This window comes from Sinocyclocheilus anshuiensis, unplaced genomic scaffold (genome assembly GCF_001515605.1).
Source record: "Sinocyclocheilus anshuiensis isolate Anshui unplaced genomic scaffold, SAMN03320099.WGS_v1.1 scaffold1357, whole genome shotgun sequence".
NCBI lineage: Eukaryota > Metazoa > Chordata > Actinopteri > Cypriniformes > Cyprinidae > Sinocyclocheilus > Sinocyclocheilus anshuiensis.
The window spans coordinates 148,335-174,100 of record NW_015548270.1 but is presented as its reverse complement, the minus strand read 5'-3'; the positions used below and the strand labels follow the sequence as shown (position 1 = coordinate 174,100).

Below are 25,766 nucleotides of genomic sequence, written 5' to 3'. Positions count from 1 at the left end.
CTCGCAATTCTAAAAAAAAAAACATTTTATCCGAATTCTAAGTTTGCATCTCGCAATTCTATTTTTTTTCACCATGGGATAAAATTGCATAATTTTTAATCTCACAATTACAACTTTTCTTCTCATTATTGCGGGTTATATTTGCGAGTTTATATCTTGTAATTTTCTTCTCAGCATTGTGAGTTTATGTCTTGCAATTATCTAGCAATTCTGACTTTTTTTCTAACAGTTGCAGGAAAAAAAGACAGGATTGGGAGATTAAAAAATCGCAATTATTTATCCTGTGGCAGAAACAAGCTTCCATCGATTAATGGCTCTGCTTTAATAGCAAACAATCTCCATATCCAGTCATTTCACCATCATTTCAGACTTCAGAGTTCTGCATGTGCCTCATGCACGCCGCGTCCTTCAACCTGCAGAAGTAGGTTAGCTGATGCTGCCATCTCCATGGCAACCATTCTTTGCACCCCTGCTGTGAAGTTGTTACCAAGTGACAGTCGCCAAAACATTACTGTTTCAAATATATCATGTTCATCTTTTTGCACTACAAAATGATGCATGAATGTGCAAATACAGTCATTTATGAAAACCGATACAGAATCACCCTGCGAGCGCCTTCATTTGGCTCTAAACGTATCCTTGCGGTGGATATCGGTTTTCTGCACCGCTGAGCTTCATGGAGCAAATTTTATTCATTCTTTATTGCGTTTAATTGCGGGCGGAAAAGCACATTTCAAAGTGCACATGAAAGAAGGGGAAAATGCACCAAAAAGAAAGCGTTTCTCGGGGAAAGTACGAGTGTCACACCTGTTTCACTAATGCATCCTCTCCTATCAATAGATAAACAAGTCAATAAATTATCCTGCCATCTATGCGTCCGTAAACACTTGGTAGAACATCATACATCTCTTGCACATCAATATATATTATCAAAATAATTACACAGCTCCGATCAGAAACAGAAACGAGCCGGTTTGATCTCGCTTTGATGCTGCTGCTTGATCTTCTCTTTCTTGCAGTTGTGTGTTTGTGCCGCTGGTGGGCAGCAGTGAATCTGTAGAGACGCTTGCATACCTGTCTCAGGTTCATTCTGGGCGGAGAGCATCTTTGAGTCTCGTTCGAGGTGGAGCCAGACGCCGAAACGAGCCTGAAGCGCTTTAAGAGGCGACGGACGCTCCAGTGCGCGCTAATGTTCCGATTCACTGCGATGATCTGATCTCAGTCCAGATTTCTGCTCGGAGTCTCGGAGCGGATCGTGCTGAAGAATCTCCCGGGTTTGTGTCGAGCTGAAGCGCAGAAGCGCAGAAGCGCAGACGCGTCTCCGTCACCCCGCAGGTAAAGGCGCCTCAGGAATGCGCTGCGGCTTTTTTACCGACAGGGAAATTCCTGCTTCATTGATTTGCACACGGACTGTTAGTGCTCTTATTCTCCTGCAAACATGCGTTTACAACACTTAGCTGGTTAGTTAGGCTTGTTAAATCAGTTTGTGCGCTCTTGAACGTTGTGCAATAGGCATTGGTGTTGATTGCGCTAAGTTATTCTAACCTAGTGAAGGACTAGTTCTGGGAATGCTTTGGCTGTCCCATGCGGAGATGAGATGTGGGGGAAAGTCCTGCATGGAGATGAGGCATGCGCTTCTGATGTCTCTGTGACTTTGAACTGCGGCTGAAGGAGGAAATAAGCGCGAGCGATCCGAGAAAAACATTACCGGAGAAGAGATGCAATGATGAGCGCGCGCTGCTGGAATCATTATTCACAGAACGAAGCCAGTGGAAATTAATTGTATTTCCAAAAGCAACTTTATGCTCGCAGGTTGGGAGTTTAGGAACTTGCGATCATAGTTGGCTAACGATGCTTTTGGGATTATTTCTTAATCTACACTTGTTACTGTATTCTTTGCGGTTGCATCAATTATCTCAATCTTGGTTTTCCTAATGCAGCTGTGCAATTTCTATTCGTGACTAATCTGGGAAAGCTCACACGCGCTTCGTAATAGAACTTCTCCGATGAACGAATTGACCCGCATATTGAATCTTTCTGAAAACGGTCGTTTTATTGGCTACACCTCTGCAGATCGAGTCCAGACATCAGAAAAAAAGCACAGTGTTCATCAGTTTGCAATTTGAGATAACGATCGCAGTGTTTGGCAAGCAAAAATACGATCTTTCCTTTGAATCAACTTTGTAATGAATCAGTTGAAATGACTCGTTCGAACCGAATCCGTAGAAACAGCGATAGATACAGAACTATGGGCGCTTTTCATTCTTAATGTACAGGTTCCTAATAGTTGATTTAATGTTTCATCATGATGTAATTTCCGGCTCAAATTGTGTGTTTAATAGCGTTCTGTGGTGGAAATGACATTAATAAGTTTGTACTCAAATAACTACATCTTGTTGAGGCTCATCATGGTTGGCATTTTATGTATCCCATTAAATTTGACAATATTTTTGACATTTTTATAATGAATTTTCATTAGGATCGAAACAGGTAAAGCATTAAGAAGGCATTTTAAAAATAGCCAAATTAAATGATGAAGGAGTGGGGGAAAGTAATGTGACCTTATAATGTTGAAATCTCTTAGTTTGAATTCAAATCAACCCCTAAAAGTGGCTGAAGTTGAAGAAATGCCTCTATATTCCCTGCTGTAAATGCAGAAGGTCAAAGGTCAGATCACAGCAGTAGGTGATGAGCTGAATCATCATGGTGGAGGTTTGTGATTCTCTCATTGATATTTAAGTGAATTGATATGCTGTATCTGTAACAGTCACACTCATAATGTGTTATGAAAGCACTTCTGAAGCACGGCTGCTGTTGATTGGCTGTAAATAGAGTTAATGACGGCTGTTACTCCGCCTCTTTTTCTTCTCGCACTTGAAGTGTCGGTTTTACAGTTTAAATGAACGGCAGTCATGTTGTGTTTGGGTCATTTTGACCCGGAGAGGATTTTCTTTTTCCTAAAATGCTGGTTAATGTTATCAAATTGTAGAACAACTTTAGAAAATGTCTTTGGTAATTATTGTGCTTTTTTATTGTACCTTGTTGCACTTGTGGTGTTCAAAAAAGACCAGCCAAATTGCGTATACATTTCTCGTAATGCTGTATTATTAATCTTTTAATTAAATATTTGTATAAACTTGTTTTCTTTCAATTAGCACCAGTTTTGTTTTAGTATAAATGATACTACTATAGTCTTAATATTTTAAATCATTTTTTTTAATATATTTTACATTTTAATTTTCATTTTAGTTAAAGTTTTAGTTATTTATTGTTTTGTTTTTTTGTTATTTTTATAGTAGTAGTTCTTTATAAATTTTTATTTGAGTTTTAGTTATTTTAGTACATCAGGTTAAACTAAATTACAATGATAAAATGAAATTTTGCCTTAGCAAAAAAAAAAAACTGGAAAAAAAATTTAACATTTATTTAAACATTTTGAAAAAAAAGAAAATACATTTTTTATTGTGTTTGTGTTGCATGTTTATTTTATTTCAAGTGAAAACTTTTTTTATGGTTTTGATTTCATTTTAGTTTTAGTTAACCATAATAACCCTGATTAGCACAGGTTTTGTATTTCTTTTTGGAACTGATTGATCAGTTTTTGAGCAAACGTTCCCAAAATTATCCACAAATAATAAAAAAAAATTTCACTCAAAAACTGAGGTGCATGAGCTCAAATCAATGCGGCCTGTGATCAATCAGATCCAAAAAGAAACACAAAACCTGTGCTAACTGAAAGAAAACAAGCTGATAAAAAGATTAAATCCAAGATATAGCATAATGAGAGATTTACAAGCAATTTTTAAAAGGCTGGTCATTTTTGACTGGAAACACCAAATTAGGTGAAGTATTTCCAGCAGCAAAAGGGTTAATGCTAAGAGAGATTTAACCTGGTCTGACAGAAGCATTGAGTCTCATTGTGAACACACACACACACACACACTGGCACTCAATGCCTGAAGGAGGATATACTTTAGGGTTGGCCATAAGTAAACTCTGAGCAGCCAGAAGCATCAGCGCAGAGAAAGGAGTGATTGATGAGACTCTGTCACGTCGTCTGAAGGATGAGAGGAATCAAAGGCTGCGGTCACATGAAAAGACAGCAGAGCTTCACTCTCCTTCAGCTGCTGCCTAGCAGCTTTTCTCAGGCTTTGCTTTGCTTTCATTGAAAAGCTGTAATTAAAATCATCAAAAGGTGAAGAGTGTTTGTGTTTCCCAGTAAAGTCAGGATGCAGACACAGCAGCCCAAAAACACCGGCCTTTGTGCTCGTGTGTCAGTCAAGCAGAACCACCAACACTTTTCAGCACCATCAACATTTATAGGTTTGCTTTCAAATGAAAGATAATTGTTTTTCAGTCGTTTCAAAGTCGTTTCAACCAAACAGTTGTTGTAGTTGTGTTTTTTTAGTTTTCCTGCTATTTTGTTTTGTCATTATTATTATTATGACTTTTTTTTTTTCGTTTTTATTTCTTATGGTCGTCTTATCTTACCATTTTATCTACTATTGATATGTTTAATGTACAAAGTAGCTGACCATGTTTCACTGCAAGTTGAATTCTGTATGTAACTGTAATGTATAACTAATGTAAGAAGTAAAATACAGTAAGTCTAGTTAAACATAATCAAGGCATGTTTTTACACTATATGTAATAGAAGTTTATTTCCGCGACAAATAAAAAATAAGAAAGGTAATTAAAATGAGTTTATATCTCACAATTTGGACTATATTCTTAGAATTCTGACTTTTTATCTCACAATTCAGACTTTTTATAATAATTCTGAGTTTATATCTCACCATTTGGACTTCCAACAAAAACAAAAACATCAAACAACAACAAAAATTGAGATAAAACTCAGAATTGTGAGATATAGAATTGCGAGATAGAAAGTCAGAATTATGAGATAAAACAGAATTGTGAGATAAAAACTCAGAATTTCAAGATATAGAACTACGAGATATAAAGTCATAATTGCGAGATATAAACAGAATTGCAAGATAAAAACTCAGAATTGCGAAATATAAACAGAATTGCGAGATATAATGTCAGAATTGTGAGATATAGAATTGTGAGATAGGAAGTCAGAATTATGAGATAAAACAGAATTGTGAGATAAAAACTCCGAATTGGGAGATATAGAATTGCGAGATATAAAGTCAAAATTGTGAGATATAAACAGAATTGCAAGATAAAAACTCAGAATTGCGAGATAGAAAGTCAGAATTGTGAGATAAAGACAGGATTGCAAGATAAAAACTCAGAATTGCAAAATAAAAACGCAGAATTCTGAGATAAAACAGAATTGCGAGATAAAAATTCAGAATTGCGTGATAAAACAGAATTGTGAGATAAAGAATTGTGAGATATAAAGTCAAAATTGCGAGATATAAAGTCAGAATTGTGAGATAAAAACACAGAATTGTGAGATATAAACACAGAATTGCGAGATAAAACTCAGAATTTGGAAATATAAACAGAATTGTGAGATATAATGTCAGAATTGTGAGATATGAAGTCAGAATTATGAGATAAAACAGAATTGTGAGATAAAAACTCAGAATTGCAAGATATAGAATTGCGAGATATAAAGTCAAAATTGCGAGATTTAAACGGAATTGCAAGATAAAAACTCAGAATTGCGAGACAGAAAGTCCGAATTGTGAGATAAAGACAGGATTGCAAGATAAAAACTCAGAATTGCAAAATAAAAACTCAGAATTGCGTGATAAAACAGAATTGTGAGATAAAGAATTGTGAGATATAAAGTCAAAATTGCAAGATATAAAGTCAGAATTGTGAGATAAAACAGAATTGTGAGATAAAAACTCAGAATTGCAAGATATAGAACTACGAGATATAAAGTCAGAATTGCGAGATATAAACAGAATTGCAAGATAAAACTCAGAAATTGCAAAATATAAACAGAATTGCAAGATATAGTGTCAGAATTGTGAGATATAGAATTGCGAAATAAAAACACAGAATTGCGAGATAAAAATTCAGAATTGCGTGATAAAACAGAATTGTGAGATGTAAAGTCAGAAGTGAGAGATATAAAGTCTGAATTGAGATATAAACAGAATTGCGAGATAAAAACTCAGAATTGTGAGATAAAAATGTGCAATTCTAAGAAAAAAGTCAGAATTTCGAGATATAGAACTACGAGATATAAAGTCAAAATTGCGAGATATAAACAGAATTGCAAGATAACTCAGAATTGTGAAATATAAACAGAATTGCGAGATATAATGTCAGAATTGTGAGATATAGAATTGCGATATAGAAAGTCAGAATTATGATACATAAAATTGTGAGATAAAAACTCAGAATTGCAAGATAGAAAGTCAGAATTATGAGATAAAACAGAATTGTGAGATAAAAACTCAGAATTGCAAGATATAGAACTATGAGATAAAAGTCAAAATTGTGAGATATAAACAAAATTGCAAGATAAAAATTCAGAATTATGAAATATAAACAGAATTGCGAGATATAATGTCAGAATTGTGAGATATAGAATTGCGATATAGAAAGTCAGAATTATGATACATAAAATTGTGAGATAAAAACTCAGAATTGCAAGATATAGAACTATGAGATAAAAGTCAAAATTGTGAGATATAAACAAAATTGCAAGATAAAAATTCAGAATTATGAAATATAAACAGAATTGCGAGATATAATGTCAGAATTGTGAGATATAGAATTGCGAGATAGAAAGTCAGAATTATGAGATAAAGACAGAATTGTGAGATAAAAATTCAGAATTGCGAGATAAAAACAGAATTGTAAGATATAAAGTCAGAAGTGAGAGATATAAAGTCTGAATTGAGATATAAACAGAATTGTGAGATAAAAACTCAGAATTGCGAGATAGAAACTTGCAATTCTAAGAAAAAAATCAGAAATGTGAGATTAAAAACTTAGAAATGCAATATAAACTCAGAATTGTGAGATATAAAGTTAGAATTGTGAGATAAAATTGTGCAATTCTAAGAAAAAAGTCAGAATTTCGAGATATAAACTCAGAATTGTGAGATATAACGTCAGAATTTTGAGATATAAACTTGAAATTCTAAGAAAAATGTCAGAATTGTGAGATATAAAATAAGAAATGCAGTTTTTAATGGTATCACTTTGAAAACCTTTATTGTTTTGAGTGTAGGATGAACTTAGATAAACAGGTGATGATCTGGTCTACAGTAGTCGTTCTTGTTTTGTTTGGATTGGTCTCCTATAGCATAACTCTGAGCGCTTGATGTTTGAAATGAGAAGATTATAGTTTTTCACAGCTTTCATGTCTTTCCTTTGGTGAGTGTGTAGGAGGAAACCTGAGGAGCCGCACATCCTCTGTTTGCGTGTACGATCACATACTCTCTCCGTACCTTCAGGTTCCATACGGCTCCATAGTAGCTCCTGACTTTGAAATAAACTTTTCACCCTGGACGTCAATGACTGCGAGGCAGAGATCTGACGGAGAAACGCTGGCAAACGAGCAGGATTCAACGGCGACTTAACAGCTTCTTAAGCTTCTCTGCTAGCACAATCCTTCTCCGATATCAGGACGCAGAGATTGTAGACTTAACAAAAGCCTTGATTGTCTGAAGCTTCTGTAGGTTTGATACTAGCTTGGGTGTTCTGCGTGGTTTCTAGGGTGTTGCTAGACGTTGAGATGGATGGCAGGTTGATGCAGGTTAAAGCTGTGTGTGTGTGTGTGTGTGTGTGTGTGTGTGTTACCATTATATGACAATTTAAACTGTACAAATTATACATAATATTTTTGTCATGGCAGAAAAACAGTTAAATCATGCTTAGTTGGTAATAAGGAGCCCAAAGTGTGAAATCAGCATATTAGAATGACCATGTGACACTGTAGACTGGACTAATGGCTGCTGAAAATTCAGCTTTCCCATCATAGGAATATATTATATATTCAAATATATTCAAATAGAAAGTGATTCTTTTAAATTATAATAATATATCACAATATTACTGTTTTTGCTGTATGAGTTTTAAAAAAATACTACTACTACAACTAATGATAGTAATAATAATAATAATTATTATTATTATTATTAACATCAATGCTTGAAGAACATATGCAAATGTGTTGTTAAATTATTTAAATATTAACTTAAAATCTCAGAGGGACTTTAAGTAAAATTTTTACATCTAATGGTTTTGGCTGACAAAAAAGTTTGTGTCTCAGAAACAATCGTGAACAACTACTACTAATATAATAATAATAATTATTATTATTATTATTATTATTAAATATGTATTAGCATAAATATTAACAAATATGTTTTAAATAAATGCATTTCCTTGACTACTTTACTGTCAGAAATTATAATAATAATAATAATAATGTTATTAGTAGTAGTAGTAGTAGTAGTAGTTGTTGTTGTTGTTGTATTAAATATATATTCATATGAATATTAATAATAAATATTTAAAAAATAAAATAAAATAATTACATGAATGCCAGCTCTAGACTTTAATTTTTATTTGCCATTTTGATTTCTATAGACTAGTATGCAAACAATATTTTGTGTATCTGCCTAACACTTCATGCATTAAGGAAGCGTTAGAACGAGCATGTCCTGATTGTTGGAATGAAATCCTAATATAATAATAATAATAATTATTATTATTATTATTATTATTAAATATGTAATAATCATAATGTTTATATCATAATAATTATTATTATCAATGTTAGAAAAACATGTGAATGTGTTGTTAAGTTATTGAAATATTCATTTAAAATCTTGGACTTTAAGTAAATATGTAAGTCTAATGGGTTTGGCTGACAAAAAAAAAAGTTTGTGAACCCCTGCGCTAAATAGACGTGTTTGACCATTGCTCCTACATCTTTTGCAGCATCTAACGTTCTAAAACCATTAAAGGACAAACAAAGTTAAAAGAAGTTAAACTTTTTAAAATGCATCTTCCACTACTAGTGTTTCGCATTTTTAAATGCAAACACGTGATCTACTGTATGTGGATGGTCCTTTGGAGTGTAGTGCTTGCAACACATGCTCATGGGTTCGATTCCCATGGAAGAGATTGTGCTGTAAGTTGCACCGTAAGCATCTGGCAGATGCATAAATGCACAGTGTGTTTTCCTTGTCAAAGCAACATAATAAGCAGCCTCTAACAACAAACACAATTTCTAAGTGAAAACTAGGAAATAACTGGTGTAGAGAGCAGAATCTACTACAATATGCACAGTTTGTCCTCAAAGTTACATGGAACACAAGCCCATCACTACTGAACTAAACACACTGATGCCAGGAAGACTAGAAACTAGGATCATTTAATTCACATTGGAAATGAACTGGGAAGAAGACCAAGTGAAGCCCGGCTCTCATTTCCTCACTGATTAGTGCCGTTTGAACAGCAATTTCCTAATCTGACAACAAATATCAGCGCAGACGAATTACAGGCCGTTTATTTTCGGTGTCTCTGAGCCGGATGTGTGTGTTGAGTTGATTTGTGTTCATCTGAAGATGCTGGTAAAGAGGTGGAACGAGGGAACGACAACAAGGTCTCGCTCGCATCTTAAAGCACAACTGAGATTATTCCTTCCCGCCGCTTCTGTTTTGATATAAACAACAGGAATGATAAGCCCGTGTGCTTTGCTTCTGAGAGACGGGGGTTTCCCGCGCAAACTCCCATGAGACTCGCTGTTGACATTAAAGCTCTTTGTGTGTCTGTTCAGCTTATGATCGGCCCACACAGACCTCGCAGAAACCAATCTGTCATTCATGTTCACTCATTACACATACTTTTGCTCTAAGCGCAGACGCGTCAATTCAGTTTAACACAGTTAACCAGCCCTTTCTGATTGAGCTACTTTTATGGCAAGATACTACAGGTAAAAACAGTTTTTTCATACACTGGTCAATTTTGGGCTGTTCATAACATGTTGTTTCAGACTAGTAGAAAGAAAGCATCCAAAATACACATTTAAGTGTTTTTTTTTGTATTGCACTTTTTTATTTGCATCAGTATATTTCAATTCCAATCCATATCTTTAAAGATTTTTCTCCACTTCAGCAGCACTTACATACACCAAATCTTACAGTTTTATTCCTATCTATATTCTGAGGGTTTTTACTGATAGGTTTGTTCATATATCATTCGCCTGGTTTTATTTTTACACTTTATCTATTTGCATCTGCAGATTTCAGTTCCAATACATAACTTTAAAGAGTTTTTTCTCCACTTCAGCAGCACTTGCATACACCAAAACTTACAGCTTTATTCCCATCTATATTCTGAAGGTTTTTATAGAGGGTTTTGTTTATATGTCATTCACACTGATTTATATAACATTTCACTCTTAAATGCATGGTGAAAATTTGTGTAGCTTTAATTACTGTAGATAATGCCCCATTTGCATATTAAACAGAAAACTTGTAATACAAAACATTTTTTGCAATTCTTAATGTAATCAGTCAACTAGGCAAGTATTAGGATATCTAATAATTAAATTATTACCCTATTCACCTGGGGTGTCTTGCCTTAAAAAGAAGCCAAAGAGAAACCATTTCGAGTCAGTTTAACAAGAAATCATGTTTCAAAGAGGAACCTGATACAGTGGCATTAAATCAAAGTAACTTGTTTAAATGAAATCATTTTTGAGTGTTTTTAATGGTAAATGGGTTTCTGTGGCAGAATCGGTAATAATATCTTCACCTTCTCGCTTCGCCTAGGAACAGATATTTCAGGGCTGTTAATGATAAGGATAATAATACTCTGTGTATTTATCTTAGATGATGTGGTCATTATAAGATTAATAACCCGGGTCGGCGAGTCAAACAGAGGCAAGCCCGGGCAGCGTCCGTCAGAGCGCTTGTGTTGGGAGTGCAGTGCATTCCAGAAAAGCACTGGATCTGGATTCTGATGAAAGCGTCTTGGGCGTGTGTGTTCGTTTAGTCAGATAATGAGCCGGGGGGCTCAGGGGCACAGGCGTTTGGCGCTCGCTTCGTTTCAAAAGAACTTCTTCTGCTCTCCCCCTCCTCCTTCTTTAAGTCCTCTGATGAAACGCAGAGCCAGACAGTCGTTTTGTCTCTCCGTCAGGCTGGCGGTGGCTGTCTTGCACTCGTTGGAGGAAGGTGCCTCACTAAGTGTCTGATGGGAATGTGTGGTTTGAGCAAATATTCCCCAAACACTTTGACTCTAGAGCTTTGTTTGATTGAGCATCACTACCAACCTGATAAAAACGTTTTCTGTCTTGTATTTTGCTTGAAAATAGTCATTATTTTTTTGTTAGAATTACAGAACAGTGTTATTTTAGTATTACATTACAGGATTTCAGGGGAAAAAAATTCAGTTTTTTTTTTATATTTCTGTTTAGCTTTATTTTTATTTGACTTCTAATTTTAGCTTCAGCATTTTTATTTCCAATTTTAAAATGTAAAAATTTAATTTCCAATAGACTTAAGTATTTGTAATTTTGTTATGTGCTTTTGTTATTTTTATTTTTTACATTTTCTTTTTAGCTTTAATTTATTTTTATGTCAGTTCTAGTTTTAGTAATTTTAGTACTTCAACTAACGCTTATTAATTATTTAGTACTCTTGTTTTTTGTTTGTTTGTTTGTTTTACTTTATTTTTATGTCAGTTCTAGTTTAATAATTGTAGTACTTTAAATCTTATTTAATACAGATAGTTGCTAAGGCAACATTTTTAATTCTAGTTTTAAAATTAAATTAAAAAATTAAAGGCTATTTATAATAATTTTTTGTAATTTTATTGTGTGCTTTTGTCATTTTTATTATATATTTTATATGTTTATTTAGCTTTAATGTATTTATATTTCAGTTCTAGTTTTAGGATTTTTAGTACTTCATCTAAAGCTTATTTCAGTTAGTTGCCAAGGCAACATTTTTAAATTCAATTGAAAAAAATATATATTTTTTTATTTCTAATAAACTTACATTTTAGTTTAAGCATTTCATTTAATATTTATAATATATTAAACTAATATTAAATTTCAGTTTTTTTTCTTTTACCCAAAACCTTTTTTAATAGTTTTAGATTTCCTTTTAGTTAACAGTAACAACACTTGTTATAGAATTGAAACACATCACATGTCGTTACAGCAGAAATGTGTCTTTCTTCACTAAACCCGTATGATATCTGATCAGTTTTCTGCTGATATTGATAGCGATGTGCTTTGTGTTGTTGTTGTTATGGGTGATCCTTTCCTCTCTTTGTGTTCACATGCATTTTCTCAGTAAGATCCTGCTCTCCCTCATGCAGCGAGGCATCATGGGGGCTGATTCAGATGACAGCACTACCGCTATAAAACACGCTCAACTTCTCAGCTTCAGCAAACCATAAGACATTAGTGCAGTGACCGGGGACGGTCGCACATTAAAGCAGCGGGTCGCGACCTTTACAACATTACAAACCAAAAAAAAGAGCTTCATTTCTGAGCAAAAATAAAGGAAGTGAATTTATTTTACTATCATAACTATGCATGATTATATATGGAAGTCCGTTTCCACGACTAAACAAAAACATTTTTATTTCACAATTCTAACTTTATAAGAATTGTGAATTTATATCACGAAATTGTAAAAAAAAAAAAAAATCAGTCTTTTTTCCCCCTCAGAATTGGACTTTATAAAGAATTCAGAATTGTAAAAAAAAAAAGTGTGACTTTTCTGTTAAGTTTCTGTCACGCCATTCTGACTTTATAAGTTGCAATTGCGAGTTTATATCATGCAATTCAGAGAAAAAGTCGGAATTGTGAGTAAAAAAGAATTGTGAGATAAAAAGTCGCAATCACCTTTCTTTATTTACTTTTTTTAAATGTTCATTTAGCATGTTTTGCCCGGTGTTCTGCGAATGAATCAGACCTAAGACCAGTTTTTAAGAACCACTTCTCTCGATTTCTCTCTAGACTGAACAAAATTTGGTCTAGAATTTACTTAGAAATTGCTAGTAAATTCCTTAAATGATTACAAACAGAATTAACACATTGAATTAAATGTAAAATATTGAAGTAGAAAGACTAAAATAGTATTTTTTTAAATGTACTCCAATAGTCTTTATTTACAACTTTCAAAAATCTTGAAAAAAGCAGAAATTTGAATTTTAACATTTATTTCTAATAAACTTGCGCTTTTGTCATTGTGTAATTTTTCTATTTATGTTTCAATTCTAGTTTTAGTTCTTCAGCTAAAGCATATTTATTTAATTTGCCAATGCAACATTTTAATTATACTTTTAAAATTACATTTCTAATAAACTTAAGTTTATGTATTTTTGTTTTGTGCTTTTGTTCTTTTTTTTATTTCTGTTTAGCTTTAATTTATTTTTATTTCACTTCTAGTTTTAGTCATTTTAATACTTTAACCAAAACTTATTTATTTACAAAGCTTAAATAAACAAATAAATAAATAATAATTTTAATTCTATTTTTAAAATCAAAGTTTATTTCTAATAAACATAAGTTTTTGTATTTTTGCTATGTGCTTTTGTTATTTTATTTTCATAATTCTAAGAAGTGTTGTGTGCGATCATCTCGTGTTTTTCTTCCGGTTTCTCTCTGTTTTCAGAGGTTTCCTTTGGCTCTCTGGAGGACGTCATTGTGTTTTGATGGAAATGTTAGAGCACAAGTGATGTAGAAGCTTTGATGGTCTTTCTTGCTGTTGAGTAAGACAACTCGTGACTGCAGTGTTTCTATAAGCTGCGTTAGATGTAAAATCATCGCAAAATGTAACTATATATTATCATTCAGCTCTAATCTGCTAAATGCGACTATAATGCATTATTTTCTGTAAAGCTGCTTTGAAATGATGTGCATTGAAACATATTTTTATAGACTTTTTTTAGAGTGTGTGAGAAACACTGTACATTTTGGTGTCATTTTGCTCATTAGGTCAAAGGTCAAGCTGTGTATGTTCACATGCATGCATTCACTCACTGTGTTTGACACATGCATGCACAGACACGCAGTCTGAAGTGTGTTTCTGCAGAATAAAGCACTGCATCACATGCAATTCACTGCAAAAATGATTTTCTTACTCAGTATTTCTGTCTTTCTTGTTTTCCAGTACAAATATCTTAATGTTTCTTAAATCAAGATACATTTACTGGAGAAGCTAAATGAAGTTTTGTTTTCTGAAAAAAATAAAATAAATACAAATTAAGTGAGTTTTTAACTCAAAACAAGAACAAATATCTGCCAGTGGGGTCTGAAAAATAAACTTGATTTTTTTTTTTTGGAACCAATTGGCAGATATTTGTTCTTGTTTTAAACAAAAGAACACTTAAAGAAATAGCTCACCCAGAAATGTAAATGTGCTCACTCTCAGGCCATCCGAGATCAGGATGAGTTTGTTTGATCGTCAGATTTGGAGAAATGTAGCATTGCATCAGTGTCTCACTGCAAGTGAATGGGTGCCGTCAGAATGAGAGTCCAAACAGCTGATAAAAACATCACAATAATCCACAAGTAATCCACAGCACTCCAGTCCATCAGTTAACATCTGGAGAAGACAAAAGCTGAAACAAAGACGTTTTTAACTAAAATGTTACAATGTTGCAACTCCAGTGAATAAGTGTTCTGGTCTGAATCAGGAGAGAAATCTGCACAGATCAAACAGCGTTTACAAGCCATGTTTACATGATTTTTTTGCAGTGTTTACAACCGCTGGATTCCCACAGTTCATCAGTTTTTGCTCTCGTTTCAGAAGACAATAACAACATCAACATGGGCCAGAACGGAGGACGGAAACGATCACACCTCCTGCCTCTTCTGCTGGTAAGTCCCTCATCCAGCCCATCCAAACACGGGCCACGTCGACTACAAAGGCATCTTTGAGCGCATGTTAGTCTGTCTCTGAATGCGTATTCATGTTTGCAACACCGAATCTGTCTGGCTGCGTTCCCAGAGCATCATTTCTCTGCGCAGCGTCTTAATGATAGGCTTTTAATGCCCTTCCAAAGAGCCGTGAGTTGTTCAAACGACAGGTTATCTGCGAGCGAGACGCTCTGGAGAGCAGATCTGTAAAATCCCGCTTATTACGGCTAAATCAGCCCTCAGTGTCAATTCAGCCTTTGTTGAAGGGAAAACCTCTGCCACTCGATAACATGAGCATCATTCTCTACAGAGTCAGAAAAGACAAGGCTGCAAACGTGCTGCTTCAAGATACTGGAGAACGACTTACAGAACACCATAATCTCACATCTAATGATCTAGAACTCAACTTTAGACACAAGCAGGCTGATATTTAGTGGTGCATCTAGTGCGCTTCATTGCAGAAGTCAAAAAGAAATTCTGTTGAACATTACCTAAATTCATGATTCTGAGTTCAAAAATATCTCATCATGTACAGTTCTTTTATTTCACAAAATAAGTTCAACTATATTTATGTATCAGATTTAATGCACTTATCAAAATAACAAAAGTTTCCGTTTTAATGACATCAAAGGACTGGAAAAATATCTTGAAATACTCCGTTTAATGTCAAAGAACTTCACATAAACACAAAATCTGTATTTGTTTGCTGATTGATTACTGATTACTTTTACTGATTGGATGAAGTCAAACCAAAGTTATTAGAGTTATTTTAGTGTCATAGTGAGATACTATTATAGTTTTGTGTTCATATTTTGAATTAGTTTTTATTTTTATATTTTCTGTTTTCATTGCAATTTTAGTAATTTCGTAATTTCATTAAATATGTCCATGTAGTTTTTGTTAATTACTATTTCAGTTGAATGAGAAATGAGAAATGAAAATAAAATGAATTAAAATGAGAATGTTGCGTTGGAAACTAGCTAAAACTTAAATTTAAAGTTTACAGGTTTTTTTTAACATTTTAATTTATTTCAGATAAAACTTACTGTACTTTTTTCAAGTGACATAGTTTTTAGGTTTAGGTTTAGTTAAACATCCGGCTCATGTTTGCGTTTACTTACTAATTCTGCTGATTTGCAAAAAAAAATGACTAATTTGATGTGTTCAAAAATATCAATTAATAAAATTCCATCACTTTTTGTTTTCACAAAGTAAGAATGAAGATTGTTCAGATTATATCATTAATGCACTAATAAAAATAACAAAAACAAAAAAAAGTTTTCAAAATTTAATGACAAAAAGCATTCAAAATGCATCTAGAAAAATACATTCAAATACTCAATTTAACGTCAAAGAAACATTTTTTTTTTCCATGAAATCTGATTTTCTGTGTGTTTGAATGCAGTAAATGCAGAAAACATCTGCTCATGTTTGCATTTTCTTCTCGTAATTCTGAGCTTGTAATCAGGATCAGCATCAAATCATGTCATGCGTGTGAATTGATCAGAGAGTTGCGGCTCAGATTCAGACAGGAATCGTGTGTTTGTGGTGTTTTTCTGCTGATTAAGACTTCTTCATCACACAAATGCTATGAAATGCATCCTATTTAGTGAGAAAGTGATGTGAAACAGCAAAACAGATACTATTTTTGGAGTCGGCAGCTCAAAATGAGTATTGTTTTTTTTATTTGTTATTGCTGATGTCTGCTGTATTACAGTCTCTGCGATTGAGAACAGATGCTTGATTCTGATCTGATTACAATCACACAAGAGTACTGTGCTTCAAAACCCAACTCAAAGTCATCGTGCCGCTCTCCACATTCCCTCCCGTTTAATTTCCCCAAACATAAATTACGTTCACCATTCATGAAGTAACAAATGTGAATTGAGGCGAAACAACAAGTTTGTTGTTTGTGGATTTTGGCTTTGAGGAAGCGTGTGGGCGGAGCCGGATGTTGATTGGCTCGGGCTGAATGAGATGCTTTGTGGTTCTCCGCTTTAATTCTTTAATTGAACCCACACTCAACCATTTCCTTATTGCATCAGCACCTCCACACTTTCACGGAACTAGGAAAATATTTGTTTCTGTTTCTGTTTCTGTTTGAAACATTGATGTAAGTTTGACGGTGAACCTGGAAGGGTTTCCTCTTTGTTTCAGGAATACTGGATTTGTAAAATAAGGCCTGTAGTTTAAATTACTTAAAGAGACTTTTGTGTTTCGTTCTACGACGTAAATTACACAGTTATATCTCAAGGGAATTTTGAAGTCAATGTTTTTTTTAAATAAATGTTTCCTTCAAGTTGCTGTATATACACTTGAACAGTCATATCATAAACCTTTAAATATGACCCTGCAGCACAAAAGATATTGCCCTATCATAACAAACCATACATCAATGGAAAGGTTATTTATTCAGTTTTCAGATGATGTATACATCTCAATTTTGAGAAATTGACCCTTATGACTGGTTTTGTGCTCCAGGGTCACATATGCAAATTATAATGCGTGGTATGATTTAATGAATAACCGCAACTGCCGTTATAATGCATTATAATATTTATCTATTAATTGAACATACCTTTAGAAAGTATAATGCATTAAAACACATGACAAACAACCAATTTCAGCTATAACAAGCAATCATGCAAATATAATGCATTTTTAACTTTGGTTACAATTATGAAAATATTTAATGCATTACAATACAATATGAATACCTGTATAATGCATTATACATAAAGGCCTGTATTGCAAATTAATCTCTTTTTTTACTTTTTGCATCCATATTTGTGAAATTGTTGCTAAATAAAGCTTTCAAATAAATGCAAATTATATTTTGAAAGATATCGCTCTTTACCCACCTTCTTGTTTTTGTAGTGAATTAAGAGAGTAGTTTCATCCCCAACACTGCATGTTTCAGTGTTTTTTCAGCGCACAAGCTGCAGAATTTAATGCTGGATCAATGATTTTTAGACTAAAGTTTGATGCCAGCATTCAAAAGATAATATGCATTGAGTGACAAACAAAGGTGTTGGCGCATGTCTTCAAATCGGACATACTTTGTTCTCAGGAATGGGAATTTGGGCACAGGAGCTGCGTTCATTGGGATGCTCTTCTGTTTTAGGTGGGACGGTTCCAGCGATGGCGGACATCTCTCCTGTGTAAACGAGATGTTACATAAAGATAACAACTGCCACAAATGTGAGTTTATGTGTTTGTTTATGAGTTTAATGTGTGTGTGTGTGTGTGTGTGTTGCAGGTGTCCAGCATGTGTTTTGTGAGTGCTGAATACTCGAGCTGTGGAGAAAATGAGTTTTATAATCACAGATGGAGGTTTTGGTGTAATCAAAATTAATACCCAGCAACACCCTTAACACATTAGCCAACGCACACGCGACAGCAGAGCGATGGATAAATTCCTCCTCCTTTTTTCAAAATGGGGTTATTAGAATAGAGGAGAGTAAGACCGTGTGTGTAAGAGCGATAACAGTTTTTCTTGAGCTCATTTAGCTGGATAAGCATCAATAGAGAGAGGGGGATCTTTTTTTTTCTGAATAGATGGAAGAGAATTGATATGCTGAATAATATTGCCATCTCTCTCACTTGCACTGCGTCTATGTTATGCGAACATACAACAGCTATAATGTTCATACTATGATTATATCAGCTGCATGCCTTCAGTATAACAGCAGTTCCGCTAAATTATAAGCATGATTTTAGTAAATTGATACATTAATCATACATTGTTAAATAATTATTATATTAAATTATTATTATTATAAAAAATATTTAATAGCAGTCTGAACTGAGTCCGATTTGGTGAACTTGCACAGACCAGTCGTTTCACTTCATAACACCTCAATATATAGACCTCAATAGGAGCCAAGGGTATTAGTTTTATCCAGTGTTCGAATTGAGAGGGGGCCCATAACACCCAAAAAATATACTTGGGGGGTCCCCTGGTTTTTCAATAAAACTTTAATACTTATAATGAAGTTTCGATTGCTGTATTACATTTAGACCTGCTTATGTTACATCATATTTTATTTTTACGCGTTTTTACAGCGTTGCTCATTATAACCAATCACACATGATTCTGTTGAGCTTAGGAATGCAGTAGCCAATCAGAGGCGTTCAGATTAGTCATCGCTGAAACCCCAGAGTTTTGTTCAGACTGAAACTCGCGAATTCCCTCATCGATAAGAAACAAAGTGCAGATGTACGTACGATTAGAGATTCATTTATCATACAGTGTATGGACAGCTTCATTGATTATAAGAGGATTTATGAGTGCTTAAACACAGAAAATGTATATATTTATAATCATTTCATATAGTTGATCAATATCATACGAAGAGTGCCATTTTTTTTTGTGCAAAAATCACAAATGTGAAATTGATTTTATACAACAGTTCAATGAACAAGAAGTTAATATTAAGAGACTTACGTTTTGGACACCATATATTGCCTATTTTTTGCTCTATTTGGCCAACAAAAATGGTTCCAAACAAAGCCACAGCGCTGTTTTGCATCTCTGAAAAACATGACAGTGTTTCGTTCCTGAATGAATCAACCGTTCAATCACGATGACTCACTTATTAACAGTGACTTGCTGCCACCTACTGGTGGTTTTAATTTCACATTTGAAAGTACCGTTTTATATATATTTTTTAAATCATTTTAAATATCAGTATTCAACGTTTTAAGATTAAAATATCAAAACATTATTTATGCATTTGTAACTGCAGGTTAAATGCATTTATGCCTTGCATTAAACAGTGTGTATATGCATCTAAATGCCTCTTCAGATGCAGCTTCTGTGTTTCCTCTGCATTGCATGAATTTTGTTCATAATGATTTTATTTGTTTGGTAACAGCACCAAATGTCTTATTATTGTAATTGACTTTATTAAATGTAAGAATCTAGCCTTAGTCATGTGTCAAATGTAACTTTTAGTTTTTATCATATCTTATCCTGTTTTAGTTTTAGTCGACTAAATGTCTGAGAATTTTAGTCTAGTTTTAATCAGTGGAAACTTACACATTTTCGTCATATTTTTGTCTTACTGTATAATGGTTAAAATGATAAAAATATTATTTTGCTCAATTTTAATTGCAATGATTGTTGTCATTTGTACATTTCACCAGAAGTTGCTCTTTCACCAATAAGCACAAATCAATAGAATATCGACTTCTATGCATGGTTTATTTTACCTCATCTAACGTTAGTGTACAGATTTATCACAGGATATCAATTAGAGGCTAAATAAACACCAAAGACTTCAGATATACACTCGCTGTTACGGGGCGAACGAGACGTGAGACGTGCGGATCCAAGTGCAAGGCTTTATTTACAAAGGCGTGGTCAGAAACAGGCATGGGTCAGACAATGGCAAACTGGTATGTAGAAGACAAGGCAAGAGCAGTCCGGTAAACAAGCGAGGGTCAGTCGACGGCGAACGTAATCCAACAGGGCGAGACTAGAGGGATAATCCAGGTACAAGGCAAAGGTCCAGACAGGGGCAAACAGTATCTGAACAGGGAAAGACAAGAGGGGTAATCCGAGATACACAGGCAATAAATCAGGAACCAGGAAAACAGGCAAGGCACGGCAAGACTATGACTAAACTATGAAAACTAGAGCAGGCTCCGTAAAGTAGCTATCAGCTATCACAGTGATAAACGCTAAACAATACTCGGCGTTGAATGGTGGTGTGAGACTGATTTATATAGTGTGTGTTATTGGTAGCAGCTGTGTGTGATTGGTTTCAGGTGAGCTTGTGATTAGTGCAATGGAGCATGGGAAATGTAGTCCGGGATGACATGCAACAGTTTGTGTAATGTGAGAGTCAATATAACGGAAGGGTGACCTCTGGTGGCGATCGAACGGAAGTCCATGGACAGGATTCATGATACTCGCTCTGTCTACGTTATGAAAACTAGCGTAACAAAAACCTACTCTCAAATATTATAACAGAGAAATTCCTAATAGTAATTCCAATAATTCCAAATTGCATTAATGTTTCTCTTTTAAAACAATGGCAAAAAGACTTATTGCTGCACAGAGGTTGCGTAAGTAACGTTAAAATCAGCAAACAATACAGTCGAGATCCATGACAGGACACAGACTGCTGAATAAAACACTTTCATTTAAGCAGAACACCTCAAACAGAGATCGCTGAAGTCCAGCTTACTCATACAGTACTGTATGTCGGTGTTTTCTGTGATTGCATAAAGCAAAGAGCCGAACAGAGTTACGTATGTATCCGTTTAACAGAAAAGCTCTGATTGGGGGATTTGAGGTCTCAGACTAGAGTCTTGTACAGCAGTCTAAAATATTTTGGCTCCACTTTTTTTAACAAAAATAAAAAGGTTTTTGGTAAAGTTTTTGTTCTTTTAATTACATTTTAGTCTCGTCTTTTTTCGTCAACGATATTGCATGTTCATTTAGTCTCAGTTATCGTTTAATGACCTTATTATCATCTTTTCATCGCCTCATTTTCGTCAGGGGAAAAAACCTTGTTGACGAACATTTTTCGTCATAGTTTTTTCGTTAACGAAATTAACACTAGTTGAAATAAAATAGGATTTTTTATTAATTTTTTTATTAATTTCAGTTAACTTTTTTTTATGTAACTGATTTTTAATTTTTTTTATTTTTTTAACTATAAACAACCCTGGTGTAGTGACAGCTGTGAATATCATATTTTGTTGTGACAGGTGCTCATTGCCAGCAATGGCATTGCTGCAGTCAAGTGCATGCGTTCCATCCGTCGCTGGGCTTATGAGATGTTTCGGAATGAACGGGCCATACGTTTTGTCATCATGGTTACCCCGGAGGACCTCAAGGCCAATGCAGGTGTGTTTAAAGTGCTGAGCTTAACTGTTACATCGTAAGAGTTAACAAAATTGCTGGAGGACACCTTTCGCCACTCCTGGCTCCATCATAGTGTAATCCAGGAAAAGCCACGCTGCACTGGCAAATGTATGTAGCAAGGAATGTCTTGGTCATTCTCTTCATTGTTTAAACTATGTCAGTAAGTTTTGTCGGCGCAGGCCTGGCCTAAGTAGCATAGAAAGAGTTCAGTGAGGTGAAAATTATTCGTGAATAGCTCTGTAATCTCAAATGTACTCAATTAATGTTTAGTTAAACATATGTATAACTCTGTCCACAGAGTACATCAAGATGGCAGATCACTATGTACCTGTCCCAGGAGGGACAAACAACAACAACTATGCTAATGTGGAGCTCATTTTGGACATAGCAAAACGAATTCCCGTTCAGGTAAATGCATGTGAGGTTTGATGGCTGCTGTTCAAAGCAAATAAAGTGGCTATTAACTCAGTTAACACTTAAATCAGGTTGCACAATTAATGTGTGAAATTAATATTGTAACTTATTGTGAAATAAAAGTATTATATTTATCAAATATTCTTTTTTTTTTTTTTAGAGCGGAGTTGTATTATTACAATAGTAATATGTTTCTGTCTTATTTTTTTTTTTTAAATCAGAGTTAAAAAAAAAATAGTAATATAAAAGCAACAAAGAATATTTGCATTGTAGGATTCTTTTCTCAAGAAATTACATCTTAATCACGGTTATATATGATGAAATATCAACATAAAACAATAAAAACAATAAATATAATACACGTAATAATAATAATAAAAAAGATAAAATATTTGTTTTCCTGCATGTCATGTGGCCATTAACCGACATCAGAGAGCTATGAACATGTGAATATATTGCTAAATTATTATTGAGATATTGGGGGATAATTCAAGAAAAAGGTTTAGCTGACAAATAATTTTGGGAATCCGTCTTCTGAGGCAAGCATTGGAATTATTGCTCATGATTAGCTAGACCCTTTACTGGCACTCACTTTTGTCTTCTCTGCATTTCTCCTCTTCTCTAACTTGCTTTTGTCTAATGAACCTGGCATTGTATATTACGAATTTTGTTGGCTCTTTGACGAATTGCTGTGTTCCTCTTTTTACACGTTGCTTTGGATAAAACTGTCTGTTAAATGCATAAATGTAAATGTACCTGTCTTTAGGCCGTATGGGCCGGTTGGGGTCATGCTTCTGAGAACCCCAAACTCCCTGAATTGCTGCACAAGAATGGCATCGCCTTCATGGGTGAGACTGAGCCTTACCACACCACATTGATTAAATTATTCACATACTGTGATGGTATTGCTCTTACTTTAGTGGTTGGTATCTTTCATTAGGTCCACCTAGTCAGGCTATGTGGGCTCTTGGAGATAAGATTGCCTCTTCTATTGTGGCCCAGACAGCTGGCATCCCTACGCTACCCTGGAGTGGAACAGGTTAGTTCAACATCTGACTTACTGAACTGTTATCGTTCCTTTCAATGATGTCCGTTTCAAAACGAAGCACTTTTTTTTGGGGTAATGAAGGCTTGTGAATCTTTATTTAACTTCATTTCTGATTCATGTTATATTTAGCCCTCCTGCCTGTGCTTGTACTGCCTCTGTCAGACACAGAATGAGAAGCATAATAAGATCAAAATCAAAATGTGTATATTATGATATATGTCATGTGAGTTTAAATTTGGCAGGTGTTCTAAACCTATCACACCCCCTTTTTGTCCAGCATTTACTACCATCTTGATTGTGGGTTTGGTTTTTGACCATGCTGGTGTGTCTGTACAGGGCTGACTGTAGAATGGACAGAGAATGACCAGAAGAAAGGAATTATTAATGTCCCTACTGAGCTGTACGAGCAGGGCTGTGTACATGACGTGGAGGCTGGACTTAAGGTATACTATACACTTACATCAAGCACAGTGTGACGTTCATACTTTAGTCCAGTCAGTGATAGAGCATGTTTTGATTGACAGGCGGCAGAAGAAATAGGCTACCCTGTGATGGTGAAGGCGTCTGAAGGCGGAGGAGGAAAAGGTATCCGGAAAGTCAATGGTGCAGAAGACTTCCCCAACCTCTTTAGACAGGTCAGAGTTGTTCTTCACCACCACACTACAATTTTACCCACCTGTTAACTTTCCAAAACTAACCACAGTACTTTTCCTTATGTGTTACTCAGGTTCAAACTGAGGTTCCAGGTTCCCCCATCTTTGTCATGCAATTGGCCAAACACGCTCGCCACCTGGAGGTGCAGGTCCTGGCTGATCAGTATGGTAACGCCATCTCTCTGTTTGGCCGTGACTGCTCCGTCCAACGGAGGCATCAGAAGATCATTGAAGAAGCTCCGGCTACTATTGCCACCTCTGATGTGTTTGAGGATATGGAGAAGGTATGACTGACTGTGGTATCACATCAGATTCAGCAGAAGTCCGATGTTAATACTATATTTTCCTAAAAGAATGAATAAAGTATATGCCATCATGAAACTCTGGGTTACTTAAACAGAAAAAATAAATGTGTAGAAATGAAGAACTGTGCGTCTGTCTGTTTCAGTGTGCAGTGAGGTTGGCGAAGATGGTGGGCTATGTGAGTGCAGGTACAGTGGAGTATCTCTACAGTCAAGACGGCAGCTTTTACTTCCTAGAGCTCAACCCTCGTCTTCAAGTGGAACATCCTTGTACTGAGATGGTGGCTGATGTTAATCTGCCTACGGCCCAACTGCAGGTCTGTATGAGAATTTGCGTTTTAAAGGAATATTCCAGGCCAGGCCAAACCAAAACAAAAGACAAAACACAACAAAACAAAAAACGCAATGCAACGCGTTCGTTCATTCATTCATTCATTCATTTATTCCAGGTTTTACTTTTGCTGTTTTATTTATTTAGTTAGTTATTGCTTTTACTATTTTTCCCTCATCCATCGGGTTGTAAAAATAAAGGAAAGATTCTATCTTTTATACCTTAAAGAATCTGCTTTTATACCTTAATTTTCAAATTTTCAAATTGAAATCCTATGCTACAGTCGCCTTATTGTAAGTACATTACTGTACATTTTTCCTTTGTTTTTACTTTTGTATTTTTTTGTGGTCATCATCAGCAGGCCACAAATGCTGCCAATAGAACAAAAGGTTGCATTTACCTAAAATATTGCTTTAATCAATCGCTAGAATGGCAGTATCTAGTGAACAATACAGTACTGTCTCTGCGGCAGACTCTTTGTCATGTGACCAGTGTCTTTGCTATGTAGGTCACTTGGCTGAGGCCAGTGTGCTATGGGTCCAGTGGGGGTGGGAGAGGGGGGTTAATGCACTTATGTAACACACAAAGATTGCTGCAGATGAATGAGGGGAATTGATGGAGAGAGAAAAGGAGAGACTGACAAAGGGCAACAGGGGGAGAGAAACACAGTGGGGAGGTATTCATCAATTGCATAACCAAGGAAGTGTAGAAATTAGAGGGAAAAGTGCATATTTAATGATTGAAGAAATATGAACTCATGTCTCTTCTTCTACATATTTTATTCATATTAAAGGGCCAGAATATCATAGAGATTGTGGACTGTTTTAAATGTATGCAGATTTTTACCGTGAAATTTGATAGTGCTTTTTATTTATTTTTTTGGTCATTATGTGACACTTTTGTTCTGTCATTCAGATCGCTATGGGCATCCCACTTCACCGCATTAAAGACATCAGGGTGATGTACGGGATGCAGCCATGGGGAGACTCCCCTATTGACTTTGATGGACTCTCCACCACCCCCTCTCCACGAGGACATGTCATTGCAGCTCGAATTACTAGCGAGAACCCAGATGAGGTGTGTGATCCTGACTGATGAACTCTGATGTTGATTTCACATGTGAAGGAAGTGTCTTTGAAGTCTTAAAAACACAGCAACAAGAAATGGCTTGTTTAATTCTAAGGGACAGAAGCTGGAAAAAACCTTGACGAACATTTCTTTTGTCCAACATTTATTATATTAGTAGAATGTAATGTAATATAATATAATATAATATACACTAACATTCAAAGGTTTGGGGTTAGAACTTTTTTTTTT

The 25,766-nt window shown here is 34.9% G+C and overlaps 1 protein-coding gene and 1 long non-coding RNA gene across 2 annotated transcripts; both read left to right on the top strand.

The window, feature by feature from the left end:
• The first annotated feature begins 1,148 nt into the window (after positions 1-1,148).
• LOC107655738 (uncharacterized) lies at positions 1,149-18,150 on the top strand. Its single transcript, XR_001630483.1, has 3 exons — positions 1,149-1,335; positions 14,715-14,785; positions 18,084-18,150. It is a non-coding gene; the product is annotated as an uncharacterized LOC107655738 (long non-coding RNA).
• Positions 18,151-21,535: 3,385 nt separating this feature from the next.
• Positions 21,536-25,544, top strand: LOC107655730 (acetyl-CoA carboxylase-like). Its single transcript, XM_016443301.1, has 9 exons — positions 21,536-21,683; positions 22,000-22,109; positions 22,882-22,963; positions 23,056-23,154; positions 23,500-23,606; positions 23,688-23,798; positions 23,891-24,100; positions 24,265-24,435; positions 25,365-25,544. Exons 1-9 carry the CDS (start codon positions 21,584-21,586, stop codon positions 25,542-25,544), a joined length of 1,170 nt encoding a protein of 389 aa, XP_016298787.1. The 5' UTR covers positions 21,536-21,583.
• The last annotated feature ends 222 nt before the right edge of the window (positions 25,545-25,766 follow it).

What these genes read in the sequence shown, in the direction of transcription:
- LOC107655730 (XM_016443301.1), top strand. Translation starts at nt 21,584, where the DNA reads ATGCGTTCCATCCGTCGCTGGGCTTATGAGATGTTTCGGAATGAACGG. An exon ending in CAAAACGAATTCCCGTTCAG is followed by an intron (nt 22,110 to 22,881) that starts GTAAATGCATGT and finishes ACCTGTCTTTAG; the next exon opens with GCCGTATGGGCCGGTTGGGG. An exon ending in ACGTGGAGGCTGGACTTAAG is followed by an intron (nt 23,607 to 23,687) that starts GTATACTATACA and finishes TTTGATTGACAG; the next exon opens with GCGGCAGAAGAAATAGGCTA.